The sequence below is a fragment of the Rhizophagus irregularis genome, chromosome 23 (genome assembly GCF_026210795.1).
Source record: "Rhizophagus irregularis chromosome 23, complete sequence".
Lineage (NCBI taxonomy): Eukaryota > Fungi > Glomeromycota > Glomeromycetes > Glomerales > Glomeraceae > Rhizophagus > Rhizophagus irregularis.
The window spans coordinates 2487180-2500216 of NC_089451.1; the positions used below are offsets into that span (position 1 = coordinate 2487180).

At 26.6% G+C, this 13037-nt stretch overlaps 4 protein-coding genes across 4 annotated transcripts; all 4 read left to right on the top strand.

Moving 5' to 3' along the window:
- Nucleotides 1-1520: 1520 nt before the first annotated feature.
- Nucleotides 1521-2800, top strand: OCT59_015517 (uncharacterized protein; the record flags this gene model as incomplete). Its single annotated transcript, XM_066140066.1, has 5 exons — nucleotides 1521-1560; nucleotides 1699-1759; nucleotides 1904-1989; nucleotides 2247-2252; nucleotides 2334-2800. 5 exons carry the CDS (start codon nucleotides 1521-1523, stop codon nucleotides 2798-2800), a joined length of 660 nt encoding a protein of 219 aa, XP_066002883.1.
- A 42-nt stretch (nucleotides 2801-2842) lies between these two features.
- On the top strand, nucleotides 2843-6812 carry OCT59_015518 (uncharacterized protein; the record flags this gene model as incomplete). The annotated part of the gene is made up of 13 exons (XM_066140068.1): nucleotides 2843-3025; nucleotides 3088-3286; nucleotides 3358-3499; nucleotides 3573-3592; nucleotides 3682-4143; nucleotides 4227-4570; nucleotides 4634-5057; nucleotides 5126-5254; nucleotides 5332-5901; nucleotides 6154-6215; nucleotides 6288-6312; nucleotides 6397-6496; nucleotides 6557-6812. 13 exons carry the CDS (start codon nucleotides 2843-2845, stop codon nucleotides 6810-6812), a joined length of 2916 nt encoding a protein of 971 aa, XP_066002884.1.
- Nucleotides 6813-6839: 27 nt separating this feature from the next.
- On the top strand, nucleotides 6840-7158 carry OCT59_015519 (uncharacterized protein; the record flags this gene model as incomplete). Its single annotated transcript, XM_066140069.1, has 2 exons — nucleotides 6840-6844; nucleotides 6918-7158. The coding sequence occupies 2 exons, from the start codon at nucleotides 6840-6842 to the stop codon at nucleotides 7156-7158; spliced, it is 246 nt and encodes an 81-aa protein (XP_066002885.1).
- Nucleotides 7159-7630: 472 nt separating this feature from the next.
- Nucleotides 7631-7846, top strand: OCT59_015520 (uncharacterized protein; the record flags this gene model as incomplete). Its single annotated transcript, XM_066140070.1, has 1 exon — nucleotides 7631-7846. The coding sequence occupies one exon, from the start codon at nucleotides 7631-7633 to the stop codon at nucleotides 7844-7846; it is 216 nt and encodes a 71-aa protein (XP_066002886.1).
- Nucleotides 7847-13037: the final 5191 nt, after the last annotated feature.

Below are 13037 nucleotides of genomic sequence, written 5' to 3' on the forward strand. Positions count from 1 at the left end.
CTTTATATTTAAGCCAGTGTTCAAGAATAATTCTTTTAAACTTTTAAAAATTTTTTAAAAAATAACTGAAAAAAAGGAGAAATAAGTATTACGAAAGAGAGAAGGAAAAATGCATGCGGTAATCTGAAAATACTAATCAACAATCAAATTTGATCGGTCCAGGATAGGTTAAGGATGGACCTGACGGGGGAATAACAAAAAATAAATATAAATCGGGACCTAACCCGGGTTACATACAAACGGTTTACATACTGTGTCATATGATAATTGTGAAGACTCTTCACAATTCCAACCGATAAAAGCGGCTAATTATGTAAATAACTTATACTGCGCAACATATTCTGCAGAAGAATATTTTGTAGTTTCATACTGCGGATTATGCCGATCCCTTCACTTGTTAAAATTAATAAATTATTTATAGGTTCTTTCAGTAACTTATGATAGTTGGTTTACCAAATTGATCAAACGCTTACGAACGGCTTGCAATTATAAATTATAATATCCATATGATCATTGATTACTCTCGATCCCATAACTCTCGGAGAATTTTAAATTCGAATCAAATAGAATCACGTGATATTATAATTAGCGCCAGCCAACACTATTGCAATATCGACTAGTTACCCTTATTCCAATCCGGTAAAAACTGCAGACGATTTTTTTTACTTTCACTTTGACAAATTTTCAAGCTCTATCGATTACAAACTTTTGAATGGAGAAAAAGGCTAGTCTAATTTCGAGTTTAAGTAGAAAAAAGATTAGTTTAGAACAATGGAATTTTTTAAGGTTAAACGTTAATTTTTTTTTTTAATCAATTAAAAAAGAAAAAGCTTTATTGAAATGGTTAAACATGAAATGTTGTACAAAAGATATGATATCCGCCTCAATAAGATTAACTAACCAAAATAATGATAAACCTCTAATATTTATCCGCTTTAGATTAATCACCTAATATTTAACTGTTGACCAAACAATCGAACCCTGACCATATTTCAAACTTAAATAGTCGAATACCCTAACACGACTCATATTATTAGATAGTTAGATTTGGGGCATGGTATCGTCCAAGTTCGATTTAGTATGGTTTTACGACATTACTGGGGCATTCAAACAACTAAACCAAAAAAACCGAAATTCTTTTAGCCGTAAATAATGTCCGTTAAATTTTTATTCTGGCATCCAAATAAAGAGAACAAATTCATTTTTAATAAATTTGTCCCAAATATCTAAATTCTAAATTCAAATTTGTAAATTTTCAATGAAAATAAATTAGAAACCATATTAGTAATAATATAAATAATACATTTTTTTTTTGTGTTTATGATGATAATATATTCTTTGGTTTGATAACAAAAAAATAATTCCGAAATAAATAAAAACGAATTAATTTATGGGTTCGTGCTAGATAATCCTATCATATTAAAAAATTTAAATATGTGCTTAACAATAAATTTTATTTTCTTTTGTATAAACCCTTTTTTACTTTTTTAAAAATTTTATACACTTTTTAATTTCCTTTAATGGAATTCGTGCAGAAGTTTTCTATTAATTTACAAAATTGTCAGTGTCAATAATGGTTTTAGCCTAAATTGGAAAGAAATCATACGCCATTAAATAATAAATAAAAATAATTCTTATTTTTTCCCAAATATTTTATTTTTTTATTTTCATTCTGATAATAACTTTTTTATGGTTAAGCAATCTTCCTGGGTCCTGTAGGCGGTTTCTTAATTTACTCATTTAATAAAATATTAGGAAGGTGATATCCTTTTTTATTGTAATTCTGGTCTGGAATATGTGTTACAGCTGCAATCAAAGATTTTATTTCGGTTTTTTATATAAATCGAGTGCTTTCACATTTGCCCACAGGCTCACACCCTTCTCGAATTATCAAATAAAATAGTTTATTGGGTCTTTTTAACGAAAACATGGGCGACTCCATGGGCAAAGTGTATAGGGATGTCGTAAACCATGAATACTCAAGTCAAAGTATAGAATGTGGAAAAGATAATTCCAGCGAGAAGAAGAAAGATTATGAAATTGCAATTAATCAAGATGGAAATTTGTTGTTACATTTGATACGGGTAAAAAAAAATAAATAAATTTTTGTTATTAGAAAATAATTTATATACATAATAATTTTAATAATTTTACGATTTTTTTTGTAAAAATAAATAAATAAATAAATAGCAAACCTTCTGATTAAAATATTGGAAAACACTGATCATCGTCAACCTAAATTCAAGAAAGAGGTAAATTTCAGTAGTCAGAATAAATCCGACAAGCCCGTTGATAGTGATACAATTAATGAAACAATCGCTTGCTTTAAATAGATAATGACTTTGAGATTGTTAAATTTTATAATCCTAAAAAAACCGAAGATTCTTTAGGCGACGACAAGACAACAACAAAACACAAGAAAAGCAGCTCGGGAGATGATGAAAAGAACGACAAGTCTAAATGGTCTTTAGATATATCAAATATTCATAAGAATAAGAAGAATGATAGCGATGATAGCGAATATTTTTTTTTTGTCGCCATATCTCGCATAAACATTGACGAGGACATGAAACAAGAAAAAGATAAAAAAGATGATAAAAAAAAGCGTGATTACGAAAATGGATATCTTAGTAAAATGCAATTTAAACCTTTATTCGATCATAACGATAAATCTGTCGAAACTATAATTTCTGTGAAGCCAGAATTTAAAAAAGGAATCGAAAAAGGAATCGCTATTTATCGCCTTGAATTAAAAAATCAAAATGAAGAAAATGAAAATGAAGGGAATGAAAAAGGATAGAATGAAAAAGAAGAAAAGAAAAGTGGGGAAAAGGAGAAAGGAATGAAGAAAAAATATGATCTTAGTGGCGTAACTTGCTATTATTCTAATAATATTTCAGGAATATGTAGATTGATAGAAGTTTCAAATGAAAACGATCAACCATCAAATGATTCTCAATTAAAAAGATTTGTAATATTGAATTTCCATGGAATATATAATTTTGCTTTAAAATCACTAAATAAGGTATAGTAAATTTTTTTTTATAAAGTATTTAAATAATTCATATGTAAAAAATATTTTAATAGGTTAGACCTAATGATAATTTTGATTCTTTTAAATTGAATGAGAAATTTGAGAAATTTGAATATCCACCAAGTACTAAACGCGAATTAAAGAATTGGTATACTAGTAAAAATACAAATTGCATGGAACGACTTCTCTCGTGTATATACGATAAATATTTTTTGGTCACGCAATACAAAAATGATGTGCAATCACTTGAAGGTAAAATTTTGTTATTATTTCTTAAGCATAATAAACGTAATCGAAAAATAATTAATTCAATTTATTTTTAGTTTATAATCTAGAAAAAATGGAATTAGAAACTACAGCAAAGAGAGTTGAAAATAAGGATGAATTCGTAAATCATTATTATTCCGAAATCATTTCAATTAGTAGATTACAGCTTTGTTTTACTCGGGGAATTAATATTATCAAGTAAGTTGTTACAAGTTATTTAAGCTTCCTACTGATCACTTTAACGACATTTTTGTTAACCAAATATTTATAGATTGTATTATATAGAAAATGGTTTACAAATCGCATCAAAAAAATTTGATAGATAGAACAAATATATTCATTGGAATTTATTGAAAATGATGAAAAATTACTTATAATAGGCAAAAGTCTGGAAGGAGGGCTGAAATTTATAATATGGGATTTATATGATACCGGTAAAGTTGAATCAATAAAGTTAGACAATTTTCCAAGCATAGAAAACCTTGATACCCGTTTAGCCAGAACTTCGGGAAATATTTTGCAGATAGATAATGATGGCAATGTTTCATCAATCCTTAAAAAAGTTGAAAATAAATTAAAAGAGCAGAAAAGCGAAAATGAGGTTGTAGTCAAAAAGGAAGAGTTAGAATATTTAATAGATAAGAAACATATCATATATTATTGTGATAAAAAACATAAAAATTTTAAACCAATAGTTGATGAGAAAGAGCCATGGGTGTTAGATGAATACGATAGACAATCCTATTGTATTTATCAAAATAAAAATGGGGATGAAACAGAAACTTTACAACTTATTGTCGGCAGATCCACCGTTCAAATTTGGCATCAAATCCAAGATGATGGTAAAAAAACAAAGATGACCTTCCTAATAAAGGGGAACCATTTCTTGAATATATTTGGTCAAATCGTATTCCGGTAAAGCAAGAAAGTGATGAGACAAAATTAAAAGTTGAAGATTTTAAATATGGATTTAAATATGGATCAAATAAAGGATTACATGAAGGATTACATGAAAAATTGGATGATTTTCATTTAAAGGTTTATTGGTATGAAAGAAAAGAAGAAAATGAGAATTCAAAAAAGGATGAGCACGAAATAGATGATGAAGATAAAGACGATAGTGTGATGGAAAGGAAAGTAAAAGTAATTAATCGAAAGGATATTATTGAAAAATATCATATAGTAAGACACGCTTGCAAAGCATTAGAACATCTTAATAAGCGTTATAAAAGCAAACGTCTTGCAGATAATTACGTCAGAGTTCACAAAGTAAGTTTACCGATTTTGTTTGCTTTTGGAATGAAGTAATTAACATTTACTTTTAATTAAAAGTACGAGGAGATTATCAGCTACATCAAACATATTGTTTGGAGATTTGCTAAACATGAACCGGAAAATTTTAAATTGTTGGATGTTCGATACAATATTATGAAAAATTTAATTCTTAGTGATTGCGATCAATTGATAAATTTTATATTATTTGGGGATGATGATAATGAAGATAGAAACGGCAAAGTTTGCAAAGTTTGCAAAGAAAAAAAGGAAAATGAAAAAGAAGAAAATGAAAATGAAGGAAAAGAAAAAGAGAAAATACAAAGACAAGTTGCAATCCGACATATACCAAGAAATAAATTATGGTTAGGAAAAAAGTTTTTAACGAAAGGTGACCTTGACTTTGAAGGAAAAGATTGGATAAAAGAAAATGAGAGTCTTGAACCGAAAAATAATATGGAATTAGCAATTTATCATTGCAAAGGTACATCTTTAAAATTAACCGTATCACAGCATTATTTACCACGCTTGAAATAACTTTGTTTATTGTAGATCGTGAACTTAAGGATACGTTAATTATTGCTTATCTTTTGGAATATTATTCTAATCATGCAACGGATAGTGCTGGTTGGATGTGTACCGTTTCTAAGGCAATTCCTTTTTTATTTAAATACAATTATGGTAGGTTTTTTTTTAATTCTAACGTAATCAAAATTTTGAAAGATTAGATTTGCATACAATCTTTATATTTATAATAGACGATTATGCCAGAAAGTTATTTTTTAAAGAATGCTTTGCAAATCAGGATCACTTCTCAGCTCAAGATCCTAAAGAAATTATTCCAACAGAATACCGAGAAAGACGTAATCATAACATCAAATTTAGAGCATTCAGACCTATAGCCAAACTGAAATCTGATAAAGATGAATTATACTCTAGAATTATGATCAAATTTAAGTCTTTTAAAAATTACATAATCAAAATGTATGAAAACTTTGATAATGATCTTGGAAAATCACCATTGGCTTTACGAGTGTTTCCTCTTCCCAGTTTCACTATAAGCGACATTAAAAAAGAAGATAATTATAATTGGAAAATAATAATCAAAAATCTTTTTTGGTTTATATTTATGCCACGACTTTACAAAATCGGTCGAAATGGCAGGAATAAGCTAAGCCCTTTTTCTAGAATGATACTATACGAAAATAACGATGATATTTATGATAATCCAGCAACTGAAGCGGTTATTGATTTTCGTTGTCAAAAAGAAAGAAATTTCTTTTTTTTATTTCTTTCGATTTGTTATTTTTTCCGTTTGTTTTGGATTAGTTAGTTGGGCATATTTGAATCATAGCATTATTATAAATGGAAATTGTTTATTTACATTAATTGTCGTATTCTATTATTTGGCAATTTATCAATTTACTACCGAAATAATACAACTTATTTATTGTGGATTTAAAAAATATATTGGTGAAATATTTAACATTTTTGACGTGATTTCTATTATACTTTCTGTAACAGTAATGTCAATAATGCTTAAAAGTTTTCAATTTTCTGATGGGTTTGAAGTGTTAAAGAAATTGATGGTAGATTAATTGTGGGAATACCATTCTCAATTTTTTTACTTTGGATTGAATTAGTAAGTTTTTTTTTTGCAATCGTTTAATCTTTCTTTTGTATAAGGTTAATTAATCAAATTTTATGATTTTAGATTTTCTATCTCCGCCAAATACCAGGTAAAATACGTGATCTAAATAAAAATTACTATTCTCACACATCACATTATTAATCAATTTATTTATTTATTTTTTTCTTGGTAGGTATTGGTAACTATATTTATTATGTCATAATTATATTTAAAACCATATTTCCGTTCTTCCTGTTTATGTTAATTGTTATACTTGCATTTGCGCATACAATGTATATTGTTTCGTTTTAATTCAGCATAATTAATTTTTCTTATTTTATATAATTACATAGGTTTGTGTCACTTAGAAATCCTACGAATATTAAGACTAAAGATTCCACGTACAGTGGAAATGCTACAAATATTTCAACAAATGAGACGTTTAATATTGAGCTTAAATCCGATTTTGATCCTACTTCTAGAGATAATCCATTTACATCTTTTTCAGAAGCAATAATAGCTACATATTTTTGGATTGGCGGTAATCTTGTTCAAAGAGATCAATTTGATTATTGGGTGTTGATGCATTTACTTTTATTGCTAGTATAGTCCTTGTAATTGTTCCTGATCGCTTTTATGAGGTGAGTTTTTTCCGTCAAATTATAGTCACCATTTATTTTATATTCTCTTTTATTTATATATTCGTTTTTTTAGTGGTGTATACGAAAAAGCAGATACTAAAGGTAGACAAACTTTATTACGATATCAAGCAAATCACATAGCGGATTATGAAGCATTACAACATATTCATTTTTGGAAGCATGAGCACGATCCGAAGTATATTTATTATTTTGGTCAATCCAAAAATTTCGAAGATTGTTATAATAAAAAAAAGAACAAGGTCCTATTTATGGAGAACTTAAAGAAAAATCTACATTCACAAACCGGATTTTAAATGAGGGAGTAAAAAATTATGATGAATATTCAATTTGGAATTGGTAGAATTAAATGAAGCGAATTTTTTTTTTAATATCATATCAAAAACATCTTAAAAGTATAGTTTTATTTACCATTTTAACTTTATTACTAAAATTAATAAACTATTTACTAAAATTTTTTAAAAATTGGAAAATTTTAAAAATATAAAACAAGTTTAATGTGTAATTATGAAATTTTAGTTAAATTTACAGGTGGAAATGAAGTAGTGTACAGAAAGTCGTGATGGATTCTCACCTAGTAAATTCCATGAGACCTGTGATAATCGATCTCATACTATATTGATCATTAAAACAACGAAATCCTTGGAGGATATAATCCGATCATGTGGACATCTGATATTACTTGGGGTGCTATCAAAGATTTATATTTTCTTTTAAAAATAAGAATGATATTGAAAATTATATATTAAGTCGCGTAAAAATTGAAAAATGTCTATATTAAATGGCTATAATTGCAGTCCTTTGTTTGCTGCTGGTCTTATTATAGGAATTATGAATGGAGATGATATTCACAATAATGATATTCACAATAGGAGTTATTGTAGGAAAAATATTATTTATGAAAAACCAATTAGAGAAACTGTAGATGACTTCGATTTAGTAGAATGTGAAAATATTTCAAATTACGAAATGTTAGCCAATTAAAATCAACATTCAGGTAGCATAAATGTTTAAGTTTTTTTTTCGGACCGAATTTAACCAGAATTTCCCAATTATAAAGTAAAGTTGATCATTCATCGTTGCCAATTTTTTTTTCTTGCTTGATGAAACAATATACTTTTACCAAATAGGCGTCTTTTTTAAACAATATACAAAAAAAAAGAAAATAAGTAAATAAATAAATAATTTTTAATATTTAAATCAGGTATATCTGATGAGACAGAACTTTCTTTAAAGAATATGATCCTTCGGATATCATTAAAATCTTGGTCGCCGCCAGACGCCAGTAAACTTAGTCTTCAGTAATTGATCGCTCATTTACAATCATTTTTAATTAAAAACAAAACAAATCTGGTGGAGCAAAATTTTATAAAATAAGTTTTAAATGATTCTTTCTTGAAATCGATCGACCGTGTGGGAAACTAATGGTAGGTTCGGCACCACTGAAGACAGTTTTATATTCTCTTTTAAGAATAAAGAGAACACACAAAATTATATTTTAAGTCGGTAATGCTTGAATCGTATGCTATATACAATAATCTGATTACGGTCCATACGGTCTTGTAACGCATGGAAACAATTATTACAATAAGTTATTGTAGGAAAAATAGTAGTTATGAAAACCAATTAGGAAATTGAAGATATATTTTCTGTAGAAGAATAGAAAATATTCAAAATTATTTAATATTGATTTTATATTTTAGAGACTAAACGTTCACCAATGTTTTTGTTAGAAATTAGAACTAAACACATAATATCATTGAGTCGTTGGTCATCAATATAACTCTTACCTACATTACTTTTTTATTGTGGTTATAAAAAATTTATTAATATTACGCAAATTTATTGGAGCGGCACAATTAAATATTGTTCGTTGAAATAATTAGCCACGATATAAAAAGTTAGGGTACAATAAGTGATTGGTTACCCATGCCAATCACTAACGTGACCATTCAAAAAAAGTGTCCAATCGGGATTCGGGATAGTACCAATTGATCAGCGCCAAAATGCGCAAGTGGCTTATTACTTTCCCTTGCTTTTTTTTTTAAAAAAAAAAATGTTGGAACTCGACAGAGCCACAGAGGCTTACTTTTCCTAATATTTGAAAAATTAAAATATTATAAATATTTACTAAACAGTGTCCAAAATAAAAAGGCTAACTGTGGATATATGCCTTGAAAATTTTGAGTAATCACCTGCAACCTTACGAGAATTTCATTTGAATTTTTTTAGTAAAAGTTTAGAAACATTTTCTAAATGTTGGAAATATAAATATTAAATTTGTTCATTATTATGGACAGATAATCATGAAAAGTTGGTGTGCAGTAGAAAAAAATTCGCTTCTCAATTCCTCAATACTAATAAAATTGCGCAACTTGCACGATACATTTGGGCATTGCGCAATTGATAAAGAATTTTTTTAATTTGTCATAGTTACAATTAACTTCTTTATTGTAAGTAATGAATTTTTAGCTTACAATCTTTACATATTTTACCTAAATCAAATATAATACGCACATTGCACATAAATGTCGCACTGCGAAAAATTTCTGATTAAGATCATATTAAAGTAAGTTTTATATAAAACAATAATATAGAATTTTATGTTCCTAATAAATTATTAAATATTTATTTTAAATAATAAGAATTCTTAGAATTTATATTAAAAAGTCTGAGCCAGGTTTGGTTGGTAAATATGTATATATTTTAATTCCAGGCTTCAAAATAAAGGCAAATGCAAGATTCTATCTTTGAATAAATGAAAAATGTTACTATTTCATTATCATCAATTAAATTTAAATAATAAAACATTTTTAAAACTATTAAACTTTTGTACTTTGTGGCTATGGATTTGTGTACAATTTTGGCTTTGATATCATTTGTGGCAAAGTTCTGGATATCATATTATAGGTAACTTTGAAGTAATAAACAAAATAATCTATTTCAAGTTTCAACCTGATTTCATAAGTTATTTGATATACTTCATTTAATAACTATAAATAAGTTCAAAATTTACTTGTCTGATTATTAATCCCCTTTTTTTTCCTTTTTTTTCCTTTTTTTTAATCCTTTTTTTTTCCTTTATTTTTCACTATGTAAATATATTGTGCTTAAATTATTTTTCCTCTTTAATAGAGATATGATAAAAGATTTTTTATAATAGATCAGTGTGGTAATTCAGATTATCTTTATATATGTAAGTCACACATTATACATAAAGGTTTTGTGCATAACTCATGAAGCCATATGTACTTATATGAAAATATAATAATAGTAAGAGCTCTTATGAAAGACCATACCTACTCTACTTTCAATCACATTGTGTAGAAATTTAAAACAATGTATACTGTACCAACTGTATGCATCCAATTCCTCCACTGTATAGACTATAGACTTTAAACAAAAAACCATTCTTCTAACATTTGATAGATAAAGATAGTGTTGATGTAAGACTTTAGTTTTATTATTAGAGAAGCTATCTTGTGAAATAACCAAGTGTTTGACTTTAGAAACAATTGCATAACTATGATGAAATAAATATTTGTATTGCAAAGACTTTTAAAGAAGCAGATGAAGAATTAGATCCCATAATATAATGTAGGAAATATGAACAATCTCTTCCAATCTAAAACCTACTTTGTTCAAACATTGACTAAAAATTAACCAAACAAATATTTTTTTAGTCAATTTGTTTAAATATAATTTTATTGTTATAGATTTGGCTAGAATCATTTATAACATAAATCACAACTTCAAAACTGACACTCAGAATATTCTATTAAATCAAATACTAGATTTAATGACTAAACATTTAAGAGAATATGAAAATGATGATATGATAATTTATATCTCCCATTTTGCATATTTAAATAATATCTTGTATGATATATTACTAAGAGATTTAATATACAATATATAATATACTCTCATTATTTAAATACCATCCAATTTTAAACACTACCTCATCTTTTAAATCATAATATACATAATACATAATTATTAATTATATATATAATTATCCATTATCCTAGCATATTAAAATACAAAGGAGTAAGGCTAAATGCAAGTACATTATCTACCCTGTAGCATTACTTCCTACATATGGTCTTCTATTTTGATTGAATAGAGTCAAATGCCTAATGATAAAATTATCAAATAGTATAAAAAACAATAATATATTCAAATGTTTGACGTATAATACATAGAATCTTCAACTAATCACACTATGAAAAAGCTTTTCATACAAATCTTTTAAATCCAATAGTGATATTGAGAAATCATTTTGATTGTAACATTAATTATTGCTATAAAAAATAAAAGTATTCTGCAACTAGGCAGTTAGAGAGTATATTGTATATGACACTTCTACCCAGGCTTTTATAGCTGCTATTTATTTTTCTCTAATTTATAGCATTCTGAATTCAAGATTTTTTATATTATTTATTGTATTATTACTAAAAAACCTCATCTCACCATCAAGAAATTTTGGGATACTTTCAAAATCAATAAACTTTGATACAGTCAATTGAATTCATTAACATTGATGGTTTATGCAGACTAAACACCATTGATAATAATAATTGGAGAATCATCTATCTTTCTATATTCCTACATATTTGACCTAAAAAAAAGCTTTCCTTTTTTTTTACTTACCAAGTATTTTTTCTTGTGGTGCATTATTTTCCAAAAAATTTATAGCTAGATACTTGTAAAGAATTTATCTATGATGAGGAGTTAAAACAACTAACATGTGTTGTGTTATTTTTATACTTTTTATATATGGCTTCTAAAATGCAATACATTATTCTATACAAAAAGTATCCATTTATCACATATCTCAGTTTAAAGAATGCATTAATGGAATAAATTACTGGCAAAGGTTCAGAAAAAGTAATTATATATCTCTATTTTAGTTGGATAGAATTATATACTTATACTGTGAAAATGATGAAATCATCAGTATTTTCAAGAATTGTGCAGATTTATTACTATTTACTTAACTGTTCAAACTAGAAACCAGATAATCACATATGATCCCACCATACAGTGTGCGTCATCTGCATACATGTTTAAGTTTGAAAATCTGCCTATCAGTAGACCTTATTAATGCAACATCCTGTTCATCTTGTACCTGGCACTACTTCAGGACTTTCTGTTTTAGCTATCTGTCCTTTTTGTAATATTGTTCTTCTATGACTTTTTGTAATTTAGATAACACTTTAAAAGAGTGATCCAAAATTGATTTATTAGAAATTACTATTATTGGTGCAAAGAAAACAAATTATATAAAGCTACTAAGATTTCAAAAATAGTAAATTCAGATATAGATCAAGTTAAAAGATATATTAGTTTATTAAATAAAGCCTCCATTGATGATTGTAATGTAGAGTTAATATCACCAGGTCTAATATATAATTAAACTATAAAATCTCAAATTGATAATTGCAAATATTATCGCCTATCTTATAGAATTATTCTTTAAGTTTTATAAAACCTCTCTATTTAGAACATTTAATAGTATATCACATAAACTTTCAATGATATAATTCACATGTCAATTTGAATATTACCTGATATACTTCAACTATTCACTTCTGGTATTAAAAGAGACAGAGAAATATAAAAACTTCAATATAAATTCCAATACTTGTAGAGACTTCTCTCAAATTACAAAGAAATGAAAATTTTATATTCTATATATGTTGTTACTCCTAGTCATGTGTGGAGTTACAATGTACTGTGCCAAATGATTAAAATTAAGATCTACTGCATCCAACTGTGCCAAGCTGACCAAACTACAGCCAATCCAGCCTATTATTTCTATTATTTCTATTATATTAATTATATTTAATATAAGCAATATATTTATTTTATTTGATATATTTATTATATTTATTATATTAGTTATATCTCTTATATTTGTTATATCTATTATATTTATTATATCTTTATATGTAGTAACTTTTATATAAATAATGTTGGTATATTCCTTCATTATAAGTTAGTTTGAAATAGTTCTTGTAAGTTTAATAAAGTTCTATAATAAAGCATAACCTTTTACACAATAAATGAACTCCCTATTTTAAGCATTTGGATTTCAGTTATAGTTAAATGTACTTAATCTTCTTGACTGCAAATCATAGTTAATCTATTCAATGTACTAAAATAACTGAAT